The sequence below is a fragment of the Aedes aegypti genome, chromosome 2 (assembly GCF_002204515.2).
Source record: "Aedes aegypti strain LVP_AGWG chromosome 2, AaegL5.0 Primary Assembly, whole genome shotgun sequence".
NCBI lineage: Eukaryota > Metazoa > Arthropoda > Insecta > Diptera > Culicidae > Aedes > Aedes aegypti.
The window spans coordinates 355,392,743-355,411,833 of record NC_035108.1 but is presented as its reverse complement, the minus strand read 5'-3'; the positions used below and the strand labels follow the sequence as shown (position 1 = coordinate 355,411,833).

The 19,091-nt window shown below is 39.2% G+C and overlaps 2 protein-coding genes and 1 long non-coding RNA gene across 3 annotated transcripts; 1 reads left to right on the top strand and 2 right to left on the bottom strand.

Moving 5' to 3' along the window:
* Positions 1-1,489: 1,489 nt before the first annotated feature.
* LOC5563851 (phosphatidylinositol glycan anchor biosynthesis class U protein) lies at positions 1,490-5,434 on the top strand. The gene is made up of 4 exons (XM_001648120.2): positions 1,490-1,818; positions 1,880-2,513; positions 2,577-2,848; positions 5,064-5,434. Exons 1-4 carry the CDS (start codon positions 1,692-1,694, stop codon positions 5,315-5,317), a joined length of 1,287 nt encoding a protein of 428 aa, XP_001648170.1. The 5' UTR covers positions 1,490-1,691; the 3' UTR covers positions 5,318-5,434.
* Positions 5,435-8,141: 2,707 nt separating this feature from the next.
* Positions 8,142-17,271, bottom strand: LOC5563857 (immunoglobulin-binding protein 1). The gene is made up of 4 exons (XM_001648121.2): positions 17,105-17,271; positions 16,789-16,997; positions 9,263-9,881; positions 8,142-8,483 (listed from the first exon to the last, which is right to left on the bottom strand). Exons 1-4 carry the CDS (start codon positions 17,246-17,248, stop codon positions 8,373-8,375), a joined length of 1,083 nt encoding a protein of 360 aa, XP_001648171.2. The 5' UTR covers positions 17,249-17,271; the 3' UTR covers positions 8,142-8,372.
* LOC110676871 lies at positions 10,675-12,243 on the bottom strand. Its single transcript, XR_002500793.1, has 3 exons — positions 12,008-12,243; positions 11,617-11,889; positions 10,675-11,558 (listed from the first exon to the last, which is right to left on the bottom strand). It is a non-coding gene; the product is annotated as an uncharacterized LOC110676871 (long non-coding RNA).
* Positions 17,272-19,091: the final 1,820 nt, after the last annotated feature.

The window sequence follows — 19,091 nt, the reverse complement described above, 5'->3', positions numbered from 1 at the left end:
ACCAGAAAATGGGTAAACACATCAAGATGTTAACTACACGGCAATGCGGAACTACTCAAATCTGAGTTGTTTCAACGCAAAACCGTAGTTGAGCCCAATAACCCAAATTTGGCTAAATTTGCAAGGCCTCCATTAGGTACTTTGCCTTTGAAGCCATAAAAAAAATTACTTAAATTTGGTTTGATTCAACGCAAAACTGAGTTCATTCAACCCAAGCTTGAGAATAATGCATTTACCCAAATTTGGCTTATTGGGCCGAACTACCCCCATTAGGTAGGTGCAGCTTCCTCTGTTTTTGACAACATTGGTGGGTAAGAGAGAGAATACCGAGAATTTTCGGGTTGAGAGAATAATCGATATACTTAATTTTGGGTAAATTCAACTAAAAAAGATTGTAAACTGTTTTTTTTGTGTACGCTTAAAGTCGCATTACAGTCACATTGAGATTATAAATGAGCCTAAAAATTCTATCAGAATTATTTTCTGTCTATTCTAGTATGTGATATGAGTTGCACAAAATATCAGCCTCAAATAAGCACTTTGAGTTCTTGGTAATTGGGTCCTAAAATTTTTAATGAAATCGTGTTATTACGAAAGATAATGTTACTGTAACTACTTTAGCAATTTTTCGTGCTCAAATAATGGCTATATCATGTTTAAACTTTAATTTAAAAATTTGGTCCATTTATGAACCTTGACACTTTTGATCATGTTTGACGTTCGTTTAGTCGACAAAAACACCACAGGGGTTTTAGTTCGACCACTGGGGTTGTTCCTATCTGACATTTCGTAAGGAACACGGAAAACAAAATACACCCAATATTTGAGTTTAAGCCAAAGGATGTGACAAAATCTAAAAAATGTTTTTTGAGCTTAAACCAACGGAAAACATTAGAAAATTGAGTAAACATGTGTTTTTGGCCTAGACTTAAGCGTTTGGCACTAAAATTGGGACAGGGCTTTAGGAACCTATTTTTAGAAATTAAAGTTTCCTCCCATAGTGCCATAAAATGCACACTTGGTATTCCATTTATTCAATGCCTACTTTTGTCGAATGTTACGAATATGCAGTTATGGGCAGTATTTATAAAGATGTTTATAAACCATGGGCTTATTCACAAATTTCATAACGCTGAAGGGGGTGGGTGGGTGTCCTCACGATGTTACGGCTCATACAAAATTTGTAGAATATCCATACTTAAAGCGTTACGAAGGGGTGGGTGGATGTCAAAAATGGTCATTTTCAGCGTTATGAAATAAATGAATGAGCCCCATCCTTATTAAATAAAACCGCTTTAGTTTGAAGTGGGTACGAAAGTACCGATTAATGGGTATTTCCGAGCTAGCGTGTGGCCATAATTGAATTTATCGACACAGTTCGAAGAGTTCAACAGCGGACATCTCCAGTGCTCTTTTGACTGCGTACCTTTATTTACGCATGAGAGGCGGGCTTTTAAAGTTGACAACAAACCAAGCTGCATGTGTTGCTGATAGGGCAGTTTGTTTCCTCTCGCAAACCAAATCCGCGATCCACAGCAAACGGAACATTTTTCGCATACAGTTTCTTCAAATTTGTGCTTCAAGTATGTAATTCAATTTCGTACAAACTTACGTATTGTTCAATACAATCTTAGATAACCGAACCGAACCAAAGACTGACTGTGTATAGGGCAGCTAACTACCGGTGAAAGATGATGAAGTGGATGACAACCGTGCTTTTGGGCGCCGCCCTGCGCTATTTACTGATGCATTCCCATTACGGGGTCACGATCCAGAACCGAGTCGAAGTGGCCACTCCGCTGAACTCGTGGAAGCGAGGTATTTTTGATTGATTTGAACTGAATTTTATTTTGGATAACATCAGCGAATTTCATTACAGCAATTGAAGGGGCATACTTGTACGCCAACGGAACAAATCCGTACGAAGGCGACCTGTACCATCAGAACCCATTCGTGCTTGTTTCGGTGTGGTTCCTGATGGAGAAACTGTTCGCGTTCGCCAGTGCCATATTCATCAACCTGGAAGTGGGAACCATTCTGATGCTCAAAAGCGTGGCCGCAATTTTCATCCGTAAACTTTACGACAACCAAAGATCGCGTTTGTCCAGCTTTGCCAAGGGGACCAAAGAATTGCAGATATCGCCGGATGATGTCCGCTCAGTTCCGTACTATGTGGCCCTGGCGTACATGTTCAACCCGTACTCAATCCTGAACTGCGTCGGTCAAACGACTACGGTTCTGAGTAACTTCCTGCTGGCGTTGTTCCTTCTGGGAATGGCCAATCGAGTGAGATTGGTGGCCTGCATGGCACTGGCCCTGGAAACGCAGATTAACATCTATCCTTGCGTACTTATCATCCCGGCTGCACTGTTCATCGCTCAAGATGACAAGCACAAAATGCAAAGCATTCTCATTACGTGTGGAATGTTCTTAATGACCTTTTTGTTCGTGAATTACGCTTCATTCATGATCATGGGCGATTGGAGCTTTTTGGATGCAACTTATGGGTTTATGTAAGGATTGACTTCTTTCTGATCAATTCGCTGTAACAAATTAATTCTATTTCTCTCCCCCAGCTTCAACTGCCGTGATTTGCAGCCCAACATCGGACTTTTCTGGTATTTCTTCACCGAAATGTTCGACCACTTCCGGACTCTTTTCCTGTACACATTCCAAATCAACGCCACACTGCTGTACTTATTTCCGTTGACGTTCAAACTGCACAAGGAACCGATTATGCTGCTGACGATGCTGCTTGCCCTGGGCGTCGTTTTCCGTCCCTATCCCTGTGTTGGCGACATCGGGATGTACCTTTCGTTGCTTCCCCTGTGGAAATCGATCTCAAAGTGTAAGTCCGTTATTATCAGGAAAAAAAACTCCATCAAATCTGTTCATAGCAGACGATTTCTCTGGCTTAGCTGGATGCAGGGTGTCGACTACCTGGAAAAACCTGGAAAGTCAGGGAATGTCAGGGAATTTATTTTTGACCTGGAAAGTCAGGGAAAATCAGGGAATTTCACTTGAGGTCAGGGAAAAAATATCAATACTACAATATCAAACGAGTTTATTGTCTGAAAAGTAATTGATCATGCTAAAGCAATACACCTTCAGCATGGCTTTGCTTTGCAGCCGTGGACTCTAACCACTCGACTAAGGAACCAGGACCCAGAAAATTCTCCAGAAATTCTGAGGATGATTCTCAAAGTTCCTCGATTATTTTTAGTAATCTAGAAAATCATTGAAACGCAGAAATTTCAGGAATATCATTTGAAATAATCTTGCTAATCTGTTGACCAGTGCTGAGAATGGTAATAGTAGTAGGCTTGAATTTCGCGAAAATCACGTGGCTTTCCCAGTACAGTAGTTCAAACACGTGAATCTCATCAAGTAGCCTATGTTGGGTGCATGAATTTTCTAAAACGTTAGTGTCATTGAAGGCTCTTAACGATCAAAGCTCCGTCATCGTAATCATCGTCATCATCGAAACTTCAAAAACAGTTTTTCTGTTCAAAACTAAGAATTATTCGATAAAAATGTGTTCACTGTGTTTCGGTTGGAGAGTAGAATACAGTGAACACATTTTCCTGTAAATTTTCTTGATTTTGAAGGAAAAAACTGCTTTTGAAAGTTCCGAAATCAATGACGAATCCTGCCCCCTTAATGCGAGAAATGCAGCGGAAAATAGAACATTTTTCTACAGTAATTTTGGGTTGCCCTTAGCAACGGATGTTTTGCAATTTTCAAGGCTTTTTGCCTACAGCAGCGATGGATGTGAGTTTCACTGGCTTCGCTGACTGTGATTGGCTTTGTTTGGCTACTGTTGAGTGAATTTCAGATTTTTGCCCAGCCCTGCTATTGACAATTTGTGATATTGCTTAGAGATACTCGTAGATGAATTCTTAAAAGAGTTCCTCGGAGCATTGCTGAAGGTACGGCAAGTACAAGAGAAACATTAGAAACCTTCTAATCAGCGCATTGTTCTGAATGCATTCTGTTAAGAAAATTTAGATATTTTTTTTCTGGGAGAAAAACTAGGGGTAATTCATATTGAAATCCTAAAATATTAACTGTAACGAATCATTGTGAAGAATTATCATAGATATTCTAAGAAAAAAAAGAAACAAATTGGAAAAAATTATGTTATCCTGAAAAATATTTTTATAAGCATTCCTGAAATAGTTCTAGGAAATCCAAATGCTATTTTTAGAAATATTTAAAACTGAAAGAAATTCTCTAACAATTTTTAGAGAATCTTAGAGATGAGGAGCTTCTGGAGGAAATCTTTCAAGAGTTCATTGAGAAGAATTGAAGGAATATCTGGTAAAAAAAACCTTGAGAATTTCAAGAAGAATTTCTGAGCAATCTATGTGGAATTCCTTGAAGCAATTCTCCAAGAAAGTTCTATGGCATTGGCTACAATTTAGCCTGAAAAAAGAAATAGCCGAATTTGAGGATAGCTTTCTTCCAACAAAAAAAAGTATGGTGGATGATCGTAATAGTGTTGCCTCTTGTATAAAAAAGTTATAATTAGGAAGGAGTCTAAAATTTTCGTTCATGCCTAAAATTTTAAATCGGGTCTAAGATAGTTCTCTAGCCGAGAACATCTTTGTTCATACGGATCTTCAAGTTTGAAAAGTAAATAAATTCTCAGTTGTTCAGTTTTATCATATCAACTTGAATAAACGTTCAAGAACGTCATCCGGCAGGTACATATATCTCAATAAAGTAAAAGCTTTTGATCAGTTTATTCATACGACCTATAACATAACGAAAATGTATCTTCTTGTAAAAATCTTACTTATTTCGATTCAAATTAACCAACTCAGTGATCTGGAACTTTTCTGGAAAATGACTAGAAGGTCAGGGAAAGTCAGGGAATTTTATTTTCAAAATTGAGTCGACACCCTGTGGATGTTGACAAAATTTAGAAGAAAATCGCCCTTTCCATGGTAACAGCCCGAACATTCAAAGAGATTATTGATGAAGATTATTTTCTGAAGGCGGTCTGGGAAGCACCGTTGTTCCCCTCTAATCTGTGCGGATATCATTAATTTCTCTTGCAGTCATGGGCCACAATTACATCGTGGGAGCAACGATGCTGGTAACGAGCATCCTGGGACCGACCGTATGGCATCTTTGGATCTACTCCAACTCGGCCAACGCCAACTTCTACTTCGGGATGACTCTAGTCTTCTGCACAGCGCAGATTTTCCTCATCACCGACCTGTTCTTTGCCTACATAAAGCGCGAATTTTGCCTCAAGCACGGAATGAACATCACCATCGACGGCAAGGAAGCCCGGATTGCGCTGGAGTGAGGTGCGAAAGGGGCAATGTGATTGAAATGCTTACAACTGCAACACACAAGTATTTGCAATAGAAATTATAAAATGATTAAAAAAAAATAAAAAAAATGAGTGTTTTAAAAATAGGAACCTAAGAGATATCATGCCTGAAAAAAAGAAATCCATATAGGAAATACGAAAACAAAAAGAAGCCAAACGGAACCAATAGATTAAAGTTTTCATAAGAGTTTTTAAGAAAATCCGACATATCCGAGAATGAGACACACACAAATAGTCGTTAAAATTTAATTTTGGTTCGGATACATCTCAAATATTAAGGTATTAAAAAACTATATATTTGCTATGTTTAGCATAATTTATTTATTGAATTTTCTCTCTTGAGCTTGGTAAGAGATTTCTCTTACCACTGCTCATGAGATCTTGGGCGAGGCTTTGCCCATCTTTTTTACACAATTTCTCCCAGATTTTCTTCAAAGCTTCATCGGTTTGAATGTTTTTTCCGCTTTTCTTCAGCTTCTTCGTCATTATCGCCCAAAACTTTTCGGTCGGATGTAGTTCTGGTGTATTTGGTGTTCCTCCTTCGGAAGCACATTAACGCTCTTCGCTTCGTACCACAGGCCGTATTACAGGCTTGGCATAATGGCACGAAGCGAGATCCGGTCAGAACAACGTGGGACCAAGGTGAGAGCGGAGGAAGGACAGCAAGCGCTTCTACAAGCATTCCTCGACAAATCTGCCCATTTATGGTGCCGGTTGTAACGAACGGCTTGCTTACCGTTCGCACTAGCAGATCACCTGTCACAACAGGTACTTCTTCGCGAATTTGTCTATCTTTCTCTTCCGGAACCTCCATGCGAGACGTACCGACAAAAGACTCGAGGCCGGGGATTTGCTTGGTGTCCGCCTTGATGCGCACGCAATTTGGCCACCGTGTTTTGCTTGTCAGTCTGATTTGGCTCTTTTTCCTGACCTTAAAAACGCGTAGCCCAGCCCAACCACTTCGACGAATTGACCTTTTTGGCCACGTATCGGGCGAAAAGGTTCGGGTTATTCTTAAGGACATATCCCCATGAGTACCAAAATGGCCTCTAATATGGCACCTTACTTCCCCCTTCGCTTTCCGCTCCCTCTTCCCACACTACTCTCAGTGTTTTGGAGAGCGATCACAAAAAATGATTATTTGAAGTTACTAACCTTATTGTAGAGCGGTGGTTTCTTAACTGAAAGCATTCCATAATATGTTTTTCACAAATCACCAGTTTTTGAATGCAAATACGTAGTTATTGCTGTGATTTGTGTTGTAAAATACCACGCACTTCCGAATCACTTCTTCTTCACGCACCGAGATATTGTTTGCTGGCTTTTCGGTGCCCGTTCTAAAACTCACTTTTAATCGTATTTCTACTCACCGTAGCAATTCAAAAATCTAATGCGATACTTGAAACACTTTGATTATTCACGCACGATGCTCCTGGGAGCAATAAATCACTTATATTGATCAATTTGTGCTCGAAAACAGCACCGGAACGCGAATTCACTGAGCCAACATTGTTTATGATTCGGATGCGCCGCTCTCACTGATTGGAAGTGATGCCAGTTTTTATGTTTGCAATTAGAATGGTTTGGATATTCATACACTTGCTACAACCACGTATTTTACAATTTCATAATACTCAAAAGGTGTACAATGTCACAAGTGTTGCAAAACATTTTTATGCGTGAGAAAAACAATGTACAACGCAATTTAACAGCAAAAATGAATATAAGATATTATTGCAATTTTAGGGATAACTTTCCGTTCTACGGTTGAACAGAAAGCTACCGCAGCAGTCATATTACTGATTTGCACAAAGCATCATCGTTCGGCTGCGATGATACCTTGGAAACCACGCTAATGACTGTTGTTTTCTGCTGTTTTTCAAAGCATTGCACTCTACTAGCACACTTCGATTAGATGGCTCCGTTCAATGATACAATGATTTTCAGGCCTGCGGTAGAACTTTGACAGCTGCGGTAGAACTTGGCGGCTACCGCAGAACGGAAAATTTTCGAAAGAACCGTAATATACAGTACAATTGACTGTAGAATTCAAATGCATACTGATGGCAACTTTCTCCGTCCGTGAGAAGCGAGAGAAGAGAGGAGAAAACTGCCAAAAATCGTAAACAACACACGCATGATGTGAAAAATGCTTATAATTTTGGTCAAAAAACATGTTTTCACTACCAAATTAAATAAATTGTGATTTTGAGTTTTTATGAAGTTGTTGATGTTGAAGTTGAATGTTGATGTTGTTGAAGTTGACACGGTGGAATGGTAGCCTTTTGCCGATCCATCTGTGCGACTAGAGATGGGCAAAACGGCTCATTTTAGTGAACGGATCTGATCCGAATCACTCATTTTAGTGAACCGGATCTTTTGAACGGTTCAGTGGCTCAGCGGCTCACAAAGAGAGAGCGAACTGGAACGATCGAACGGTCCACTCCCTGTTACACGACATGCGACTTACCTTACCTTACCAAAGATACAAAAATAAAATGAAAGGAGTGTTTTTATTAAATTATTTAAAACATAATTGATAATTCATGTATAAGAGTGGAAACAGCTTGTGGTAAAGTTTTCAAAGTATTATCTGTGAAAACTATTCAAGGTTCAGGTGTTCAATAATTTCCTGGAGCAATCTCATCAAGCATCTCTGAAAAAATGGTTTAGAAATCTCTAGAGGTTATTCTGTAGTAATCCCTGAAAGAATTATAGAAGAAATATCTGGAGGCATCAAAGGTTTCTGTGGAGCTTCAGGATCCACTTCAAGCAGAAAAAAAAACAGGATTTTAGATATGGGTATGCATAAAAAAAGAGACTTTAATAACCGAATCTAAAAGACAACAGCTACCATACTTGTAGACGATTGAAAACACTCAGTTTTATATTTCACGATTATTGCTAACAAAGACACGCAAAACCCCACAAATTAGTTCGTGCTTCAATCGACGATTTGACGTGTGCGACGCAAATTCCGTCACATCTATGATTTGATATATGGTAAACTCTGTTGGTTTTGTAAAATTTAGCTTCGATTGTAACGATTGCCGTAACCGCGACGATGATCATCTTTGAATTCGTCTTTTGCACGCTGCCGGGCCAAATATTCCTCATCATCTTCCTCGATCATTTTTTCCTAGAAGAGAACGGAGACGTAATTATTCAACTGTTTACAGATTTTGCCACTCATGTGCTCTCCCAGACCGTTATTTTTAGGATTTTCAGGAGTAAAAAATCTTTTAAATCAGTGTTCATCATTCGATTTGTGTAGCAAAACTGCATGTCCGAGCAACATTGAAAATAAAAGAAAAAATCGTAGGGTCCGTTTCGAATATACGCCTTTTTGATGGAATAAGTTTGAATATAAAATTGATTTCAATAATCTAAAATAGATTTTCAAAATTGAGCTTGAGCTTGATTGGTCACCGGTGGTTGCTACTTCAGTATCGCCAGATCAGCTGCACTTACACATGGAATCAATCCGATGAATGTTTCGGGGTAACAGACACCCTCAATGTATAAATGCTGGTGATCTTCTATTTTTAGGCAACAATGGCGACTGCACGTCAGAATGAGGGGGAGGGGGAAGAATTGATGGTGCACTAAACTGGCTCCCACAGTAGACCGGTTTACCCATACCTTTGCATCTACGCCAGTTCATGCGGGAAGGGCTAGGGCTGGTAAATTTTTTATGGCAGAGAGGCTGTTTGGTTAGACAGACAGGGAGAAAGCGGAAAAAGTGACTTTAGAGACAATTTTGGTTAAAAATGAAAAGAGAACTTCCATTAAAAATAATAGAGACTTGCATTTAAATAGTGACCAAATCTCTATGAAGAGACCTGCTATGGAAATTGATTGGTGATGTCACTTTTTTCCGTTAATATTGCTCTGGGGAGCACCGTGCCACTTCCTTACCTTTTCCTCATCCTCCTTATCTTGCTCCGCTTCGTTATCCTGATAGACGCGATTCATCAGACTGTTCTTGTTGATCTCCTTCATGCGCTCGGCATCCGGGAATATCCCTTCGGCCACGCGCTGTTCGTAAAACTCCGCCACCGTCATCGTTGGCATACTTGGATAACCCAAACCGAAGACCGCCTTCTGCACCGCATCCTTCGTGATTATTATCGGCTTCAGCGGTCTCGGGGCGGGACCCTTCGGGGGATGCATTTTGTGAGCGTCATCCCCTCCGCTGTTCCTTCGCATCACGGCAATGTGCTCCAGAATCTGCTTCTCCTGGCTAATACTGACCAACTCCTCGTGCGCTTCCATGATGCAGGAGTTCAACAGCTTCATGTAGAATTCACGTTTCACCTCCTCATCCACGTGTTCCTTTTCCATTGCGATCTTCAGCTTCTTAATCTGATCGTCCAGTTCCTTCTTTTCCTGATACTTTCTCAACTTTGCGTTGCGCTCCTGGGCCATGCGAGTTAATTCCTGGAACTTATCACCTTCATGTGCGCTGTGGTCTAAAACTAGGACCGCCTCTGGCTTATCGCACAGCTTGTAATCCTCGCAGCGTCGCAGGAAATCACTGAAAGAAATATAGGTATTAGAATCAGGGATGAGAAAAGTACTGGAGCAAACATTTACCGCCTCTACATTTACATCTTTCTACACGACCATCAAAATCCAAAGCAAACCATGACGGTTCAAAACAAAAAAATGTCACGGCTCTTCAAAAATGTAATCTTCTTCCTAAAGCTAAGTATGCTGTTTCGCTCAAGAAAAGTAATGAAATTCCTTGACTGAAAGTGTCAAGAAATTTCCTGCAGAGAGCCCCCTTGAAGTGACATTTCTTCTCAACTGCGTACTGCGATCAGAAAAAAGTGATTTTCTTGACCATTTCTTGGGAGAAATTTTCCACGCATCGAGATAGGCGATTCCTTTTCTTGTCAGTAGCAAACCGGCCTTAACGTTTTTCAACCCCGAATGCGAAATGACTCGAGCACAGTGGTGACACGATTTTTGCGGTTTTCGGGGTTTTGCATTTTTGCTCGATAAAGGCAGTATGAAATTGAACTTGTTTATATGTATCGTAACGGAATGATTGTGGTCTTTCTGTTAGAGCTAATAGATTTCAATTAGTTGAAAACACAAGCAAAATATTAGCGATTGAATGATTTAACACTTTTTTCAATCATTCAGCTTGGAATGGCTGCCCGAAAATGGTCATAGTGGAGAGACAAAAACAGTCAAGCAGTGTGTGAACCGTTGGCAGCGCAACGCCAGATGGTATTGTTGCTGCTGCTGCTTTGTGTTTTGGTGGAATGGCAGAATCGATGAACTGTGGTGAATTGTGGTCACAGTTCCCAAGACTGATTAGAATCACTGAGAACGTCCCCACTAGGGTGTCCCAACATTTTACTTTGTCAGAAAACTTGAGGTCTCAACCTTCAAATATTAGCTTAGGATGTTACGAACAATCTTTTGTACAGGGGCAGCTCTGAGAACTAAGATTAAGAGGTCTAGCGTCCAATTTTAGTGACAAATATAAAAACGAATTATCTAGGCTCAGCGTCAAATATATTTGAGAAAATCATTTACTATGTTTTGCATAAAAAATAACGTATTGAATTTTTGAATCATCGAAACCTTAACAAACGTAATACATTTTTATTTTAAGTCATCAAAAGTGGTTATCAAACTTTATACTAGTAAGGAGAAACTACCCCTATCTTATGAGAATCTTGAAATGATCGTGATGAAAATCCTGGTTTACCGTGCCGGCACCATATTCTGAACACTTAAAAAAATCTGAAGATAACGGCTTAATTAAAACAAGAGGTTTTCTTTTTAGTCGTCGGTATTGACTACCTTCGAATGTGCTAAATATATATTTTAACTTAGGGCAGGGCTCTATATTGGTTGCATAATCATAAGGGATCAGTCAGACGATTTATTTTTGAAAACCGTGTCCATTTTCGTTATTCTGAACAGTCAATAAGTATTTGTTCCTAATAATGGACAAAAGTGTTCCTAATTATAGACTGCAATAAATCCATATGTATCAAACAAAAGCAATGATATTTATTGATGGTTTACAACTGCAGTTTACAACAAAGTGGCAATCTATTAGCAATTCTCCAGGCCTTTTTAGCGGATCCAGCGGACCTGATCGCTTTCTTTGCTGTTTAGATCGGGATCCGTCTCTAAATATCCGGATCTTGATGAGTCCAAACTCCAAATCCAAACTGAATCCATTTTCTTCCTGGAATGTTATTTGGAAAGTCACCTGATTTTCCGGAAAGAACCATGCACTGACCTACCGATATTCTTAAGCGGCTTGTGCCGATGGAGAAGCCAGATTCAGCTGACCGGACAATAAAATCCGATATGCGATCCTCATCTTCTTCCGACAATATGATTGGTTTTCCTGGACGGTTATGTATAGCAGATTTTTCACCGTGGAGTGTAGAATACTGACAGCGATTCCGTATAGACCTGCCGTGCTTCTAGTCGAAAACCCCTTCCTAAAATAGTAATAGTTCTCTCCAGCTTCCACGGATCGTGAACGGTGATTCTTTTTTGCCGCGGCATATCTGTTCATAATAAGGATCAATCAACAACATTTGGTGCCGCTCTTTGAACACTTGATTAATTAGAGATTGCACGCAGCAGCTCCAAATATTTGTAAATAATATAAAAATATATTCTCACCGATCAGTTTCCAGCAGCTACGAATGGAATTTGATTATATTGTCAACCCAAAATGAAGCAAATGTTTTGACCGGCGTCTTAGTGCGCAGGCTTAGCGGCCATGTTTTTTTCCACGTTTGGCAAAGTCCGAACTTTATTTTTCATCAAATTGCGTGAAATATTGCCAAAATATCTGTGCGTGAAATATTGCCAAAAAATCTGTGCCTCGGATATACGATAAGAAAATATGTAACTGATGTAAGTTATATAAGTTTTTGTGCAAAAAATTTGATAAGAAGATTGAAATCATTGAGTTTGTCGTAAACTGTTCAGAATATGGAACTGTCTATAATATGGAGCTCGCACGGTATATATTATAATGATAACCCTGGACTAAAAGAAGCATCGTCATCGTCACTCAAGTAGCGTCGGATGACGATTTGCCGCAAAGATCCGGCGCAGAGGCTCGGCGTCATGACGAACAAATACGATTCCTTCGTTACGGGCGAATCTTCGTTCGGGAGCACTGAGCCGACTAAAAATATGAATCGTGTCTTCGACAGATTGAGAGCATTTTTTGAAAAAATAAAACAAAAAGAAAATATCAAAACACGACTGGAATCGAACAAACGATCTCCGAATCGTCAACACCACGCGCTTACCAACCAAACTATTTTAGAATCATGAGGGTAGCGGGTTCATTTGCCAATACAAGCAATTATGTGATGGCATTCGTTGGTTGGTGCGAAGCAAGCGAATATACAGTAAACGTCTTCTTCTTGTGAGTAAGGGTAGCAAGCGGGATGAAGAAAAATTTGCTCGTTGACGATTTTGGATTGAAGTTAGTCGTGCATTCTTTCGTCGATGAAGAGACGACGACCTGCCAGAGTTATTATACTGGATGACGATGTCTTTTTTTATTTCGTCATCGCACTGTGACGAATCTGACGATTGCCTGCCCTGCCTGGGAAGATTCTTATAAGAATATATTCTATGAGAAAGATTCTGATAATAACCCTGGAAGGATTCTTATGGAAATCATAGAAGGATCCTGAATCCTGAATTGATTCTGACGAAAATCTTGGAAGCTTTATGATGAGAATTCTGTTGGGAGTCCTAGCAGGATGCTTTTGAAAGGATTCTGATGAGAGCCCTGAAAGGATTTTCATAAGAATTCTGGATGGATTCTGATGCGAATGCTGGAGGGATTTTGATAAGAATCCAGGAAGGATTCCGAAGCGAACTCTGAAATAATTCTGAAAACAATTCTGACTTTGGGCATGACTGGCTGGACAAACACTTGAAGAAGTTTGGAGGCAAATTTTCGATGTTAGTTGTGGAAGTTTGTTGTCAGAATCCTAGGAAACGTTGATAAGTTTCTGATCAGAAGCGCGTCCACGTTCGAAGCCATAGGTAGGACAAACGTTGTCAAATATTTTGTGCACAGTGAAGCTACGACAATTTTTAACCCTATGAAATTCTGGGCTGGAAATTGAAAGTGACTGTATTTGAGGGAATCAAATGCAAAAGGGTGTTAATGATATTTAGTCAGTTTTGAGTTGAGTAACATATAAACAAATTCTACTGTATCCAAGCTTATTAACGATATGTTCAGGTCATGTGCGCAAAAGAAAATAATAATAATAATTCTTATAAGACTGGCTTATTTTTTAACAACTTGTTTTTTCCCATACAATTTGTATCAATTGAATAATTCTTGCTGGTATTTCTTCAACAATTGTACAAGAAATTTTTTCGGGAGATCTTTATCATTTGCTCTAAATATTTTTACGAATTATACCACAAAATATCAGTGGAAATTTTAACAATCATTTAACTAAGAATTAACTAAGCTCTTCTTCCAGAAATTTCTTCGGCAATCCTCAATCAGCCAAGAACTTCTAGAGTGTGCTGTGGGAGTTCTATAGAAATTTTTCTGTCATCGTCAAGAGACTCAGCAATGCTTTGATAGATTATATCAAGAGTAATCGCACATTCAGGAATCGTTACCAGCACACTCCTGCTGTGTATAACACGATGCAACTGGTCTTAGATTAATTCATTACTTCTTCCATGAAATCGTCAAGAATCTTCTGATAATTCTCTATGGACGTTCCAGAAACTTTAAAAGAATTACTTCCAGGAATGCTATCGGCAATTTGTCCCAGACCATATAGGGTAAAAATCTAGTCTTCGCCACCCAAGAAATTTGCACTAATCTTCGCCCCTTCATACAAAAATGTCTAAATTTGTATGAAGGGGGCGAAAACTAAAGCATAGCGAAGACTTATACATCTACCCTACTGGAATAATCGTAGATTTTCTCAAAAACCATCCTTCGATTTATTCAGAAATGCCATACAGGATTGCTCTATCAGTTTTTTGTTACGGTGCAAGAAGTTTCTTGTAAATAACAAATTTTACAGTTTGTTTCCCAGTAATTTTGCTGTAGGTATTCTCAATCGTTCTTCAAACGAACCAGAATATGTTCATGTCATGCACAAACCATGTTACGCCTCATCAGGCATGAGAAAACTATAAAAAACCTTATCGTGTCTATACTGCCCATAAACGCATAATTGTCCCATGTGAATAGGAAATCCAGCAAACATGGGGCTGACATATGCGTTTATGGGAAGTATACTCCATAAGAATAAGTACGAACTTGATCGAGTTTGTATGTATATTGCACAAATCTATCTAGAACCTGTTCAATATACATACAAAATCGTTCAAGGCTTGATGAAATGATTTTTCAAATTTTCTGTTGATCTTTGTTTTTTTTTTTGGATCATGAGTAGGACAGTCCTTTGACTACCCAGATGTTTTTGTGCGTAGTACATGTCCTACCTGTTCTATTCACTTCCTGGGTTACTGGATTCGAGTAAATTGCTGACAAAATACAAAATTTAAAAAAATAATACATTTCTTGGCGCATTTTTTTTGTTGGAATTTCTATCTAAAGTCAGCTCTCCATAACTCAATTTTAAAGAGACCATCGAGTTAGAGAGGTATCGAGTTACAGAACACAAAATCAATGCAGCTGCGATCCAAAGGATTATCGAGGCAGCCATCAAAACCAACTTTTACTGTGGTTCTCTAACTCGATATCGAGATACGAAATGAATGTAAACTCCTGAAATTAATCCCAACTGAATTACTTAACGAATATCTAGTTTTTTTTTTCAGTATAATTCATGGCGTGACTTTTAACGAAATCTTTGGATAATTTTTGGTTGGAATCCCAAGAAAATTTCTAACTACTATTCTGAAGGAAACTGTTAAAATTTCTTCATAACGTAGCTTAGAGCTCCTTTCTAGCTCCCCGCTGAAACTTGCTCTAGAGATCCCATGAGAAATTCACTGAACATTCTGATGACACTGATATTCTAAGTGAATACTATCTCAGACATTAGCGACATGAACTTCTTCCGTTTCAACATCCGCAAGTCATTCTTCACAGATTCTAGATTAGATTCTTATCAAACCTCTGTCAGATAATTTGTGGGAATCATAACGAACTGTTAAATAAATTTTCGATATCAAAATTCGATTCAAAAGTAACTGATAAAAAAATAACCTTCTGTTAACGCCAGGAAGACTTTAAGTAGCTCTTCCAAAATACACCACGAGTCTTGAAATCTGTCAAGGATGTTAATGGACATCTGAGCGTCTGTGATATTTTACTGTAGATCATTGGAATAGTTTGCTAGAATTATAAGGAAGGATCAGTCAAGAATCTGTCAGAAAATTCACCGTGGACATCTTTCATAAACGCAGAGCTGGTAGCAACTGAGTACTTTTAACGTTCAAGAATCCGTCATCGTAACCATCGAAACTTCAAAAGCAGTTCTAGGAACTTATTGAGGAATTATGAAAAAATCGTGTACTTCAAAAACTCTGAAATAAACCTCCCTATGTACTGGCTAAACGGTGGAAAATCTGAAATTGGTGGAATGGAAATACATCTTCAAGAAATCTAGGAATTACATTTAGGGTTTTTTTTTTAGAATAACCCCTGGAGAATATCCTGGTTATTTATTTCTTATCAGAATTCGCTGCAAGGAGAACGAAAAAAAGTGACTAGAGAACATTTTGATTGAAAAAAGAGAATTTATCTTCAATGAAAAATAGATATTTCAGAGACTTGCATTAAAATAGAGACCAAGTCTCTAAAAAGACACCTGGAAGGCTGGTGCGAAAAAGTTCGAATTTAACCATTTTTATTCCTCCCTTAATTGATAATTAATATGAAACAGCCTCTACTTTAAGGGGTCTTCCTTAGCCTAGTGGTTAGAGTCCGCAGCTACAAAGCAAAGCCATGCTGAAGGTGTCTGGGTTCGATTCCCGGTCGGTCCAGGATCTTTTCGTAATGGAAATTTCCTTGACTTCCCTGGGCATATAGTATAATCGTACCTGCCTCACGATATACTAATGCGAAAATGGCAACTTTGGCAAAGAAAGCTCTCAGTTAATAACTGTAAAAGTGCTCTTATGAATACTGAGAAGCAGGCAGTGAGGACGTTAATGCCAAGAAGAAGCCTCTACTTTAGCCTTGAAAATCCGGATAATTGTAATTGTAATTTTATTGATCACGGTATCCTATCAGTGTACACTTTTTATCAGGACAAGGAAACTCCGGACAATTGAAACCGACTTTTTGTGACCAGGTCGAAAATAATGAAAAAGTCACTATAAAGTGACTCGCTACCAACCCTGTTAGCGTTGAGTCTCCAAGTCCCCCGACAAAGTGAAATTATGGGACACTCTAATCCCCACCCATCCGGCAAAGAGAAACTCACTTGTAGTAAACTTCCGCCACTTCGACGATTTCCTTCCGCTGGGCATTGCAAAGCTTCAGAGTCAGCTGAGCGAGGAAGAACGGCAGCAGGAAGTAGCGCAGATTGTCCGTGGCCACCTCGTCATGCGTTTCGTTTTTGCTGAACAGTCCGCACAAGCTGACCAGACGGGTAGAATCCTCGAACAAGCCGATGCACTTTTTGATTTTGGCCTGAAACAAAAACAAGAGGAACCACCCCTCATCATGATGGAACCTTCTAGACAGATCGGGCAAAATCCGGAATTGTTCCGCCGGGAATTGGGCATTTTTCTACTTACCTGAACTTCCGGGCTGTTGGTCGGATCGTAGCAGGTGTCGAGGGTGTCCATCAGGTCGTATGCCTCCTGGAAAATCTCGGAAAGTTTGCGATCAATCGGAATCTCCTGTGTTTCGGCCATCTTTTTGTTTATAAATAAAAGCATCCAGCTCTTTCTCTTCTGCGCCGCATCGCATCCCGCTCCGCTTGATGCTGCCTGCGATGAAAGCGGGACAAGATTATCAGCATCGGAAGGTACACATTGCACAACTAGCGAGAGGTTCTCATACAATGGACAGAATTAAATTTAACCATCACTGAAACAAAATCTTGCACACACTGAATCTCAGTTCATCTGTTCGGTAATATTTTTTTGCCATTTCTCATCGTAATAGGCTGTTTTTCATCACGCCAATCTGTCATGAAACAGCCTACTTTCCTGCACTGAAGTATCCAGTGCGGGAATAGTCATTACGCAACTGAAACCAGTGCTTTAATGATTCATTACGCAACGCTTTAATGATTCATTACACAACTGTTTTGAGTTGCGTAATGAATCATTACACCAATTTTTCATAAAATTGTAAATGGTGAATGCATTCCGATATCATTTTTGATACCCTCAAGTGGTCTTCTACGAAATTTCAAAAAATGTTGTACGTAACTCGTTGCAGTTCTCGATTTTTTCTGTAAAAATCGTTATTCTGCAACTTGTTCCGTAAACTACTATTACGGTGTTGGAAATATAAATTGCAAAAATATACCAAATTTTCAGCAGAACCCACTGATGTTCAGCAACATATTTATCATTTTACAGAATTCGGTAAGAGCAACCTTAACGGTGCGAGACTAAACTAAATTACATAGCGCAGTATCATTACCCGGATCCATACCGGGCGCTGCTTTCGGAAAGCATCGGGTGAGCAAATTTAGGTGCGCGATACTTGCGCTGCTATTCGATGTGAATGGATCCATAAAATAACCAAAACGGCCGCTATAAAAAGCATAGATAGCGCCACCGTAGCCTTGTGTGTTTGACATAACAGCAATGCTGTCACAATGTTAAATCCCATATACAGTGGCGCCTTTGTGGTGAGCACTGACAAAAACTACCTTCAATGATCCATTCAAGCACACGGTGGAAATTTTGGAAATCGGATGCGTATGATGTGGACATTAAAATTTTTTGTTAAGTCGGGTAAAATTTAAAGATTTTGATAAAAACACTAGGAATCTGATAAAATTATTGGGAATCCGATAGAAGTTTTTGAAATATTCTATTCCTCGTAAGAATATATGGACAAACTGGACCAAGTGTTTTTAACGGTTTTAGGAAAACGTACACACTTAGTTTTTTCTCGTTGTTCGGTAAATTTTTTCACCGGAAACGTACTGTAAATAAATATTTAACTGAGGTTTCGGTATTACAAACAAGATTTACCGAACAACCTTGAATAAACGAAAAAATCAAAACAATATTCCTCAATTTTTACCGAAATCGTCGATCTATTACCGAAAAAACTGTTAATCATTTAGATTCGCCGTAGACTGTAATCTTTTACCGTACATCAGTTCATAGTGCTCAATACTTTACCGAACAAATGGTAATTTGAAATTTCGGAGGCCGCCATATTTGTTTATAAGTGCAAATCAACAACATCGCATTACATCCGGAACTATTTAATACAGCGGGGATACGCTGGTTGGAATACGACTGCCTTCCATCTATCGAATCCGACCCGTTAGTTGGAACGACTGACAGCTGGTGAAAATGCTCCATACTATCGCATCCGTAGAGCAAATCGTCACGAAACGCACATATACATACGCATTTGTTCTATATATGGAGACTTCAATGCGACGGTACTCAGACGTCAAAGTCAGTTTGACATTTTCTGTTGACATTTGAGTGCTTTTTAGTTGGAATATTTTCCAACCAGCGAACATCCAACCATCGAGTCATTCCATGTAGCGAACCCCTAACGAGCGAATCCCCACTGTATTCTGTT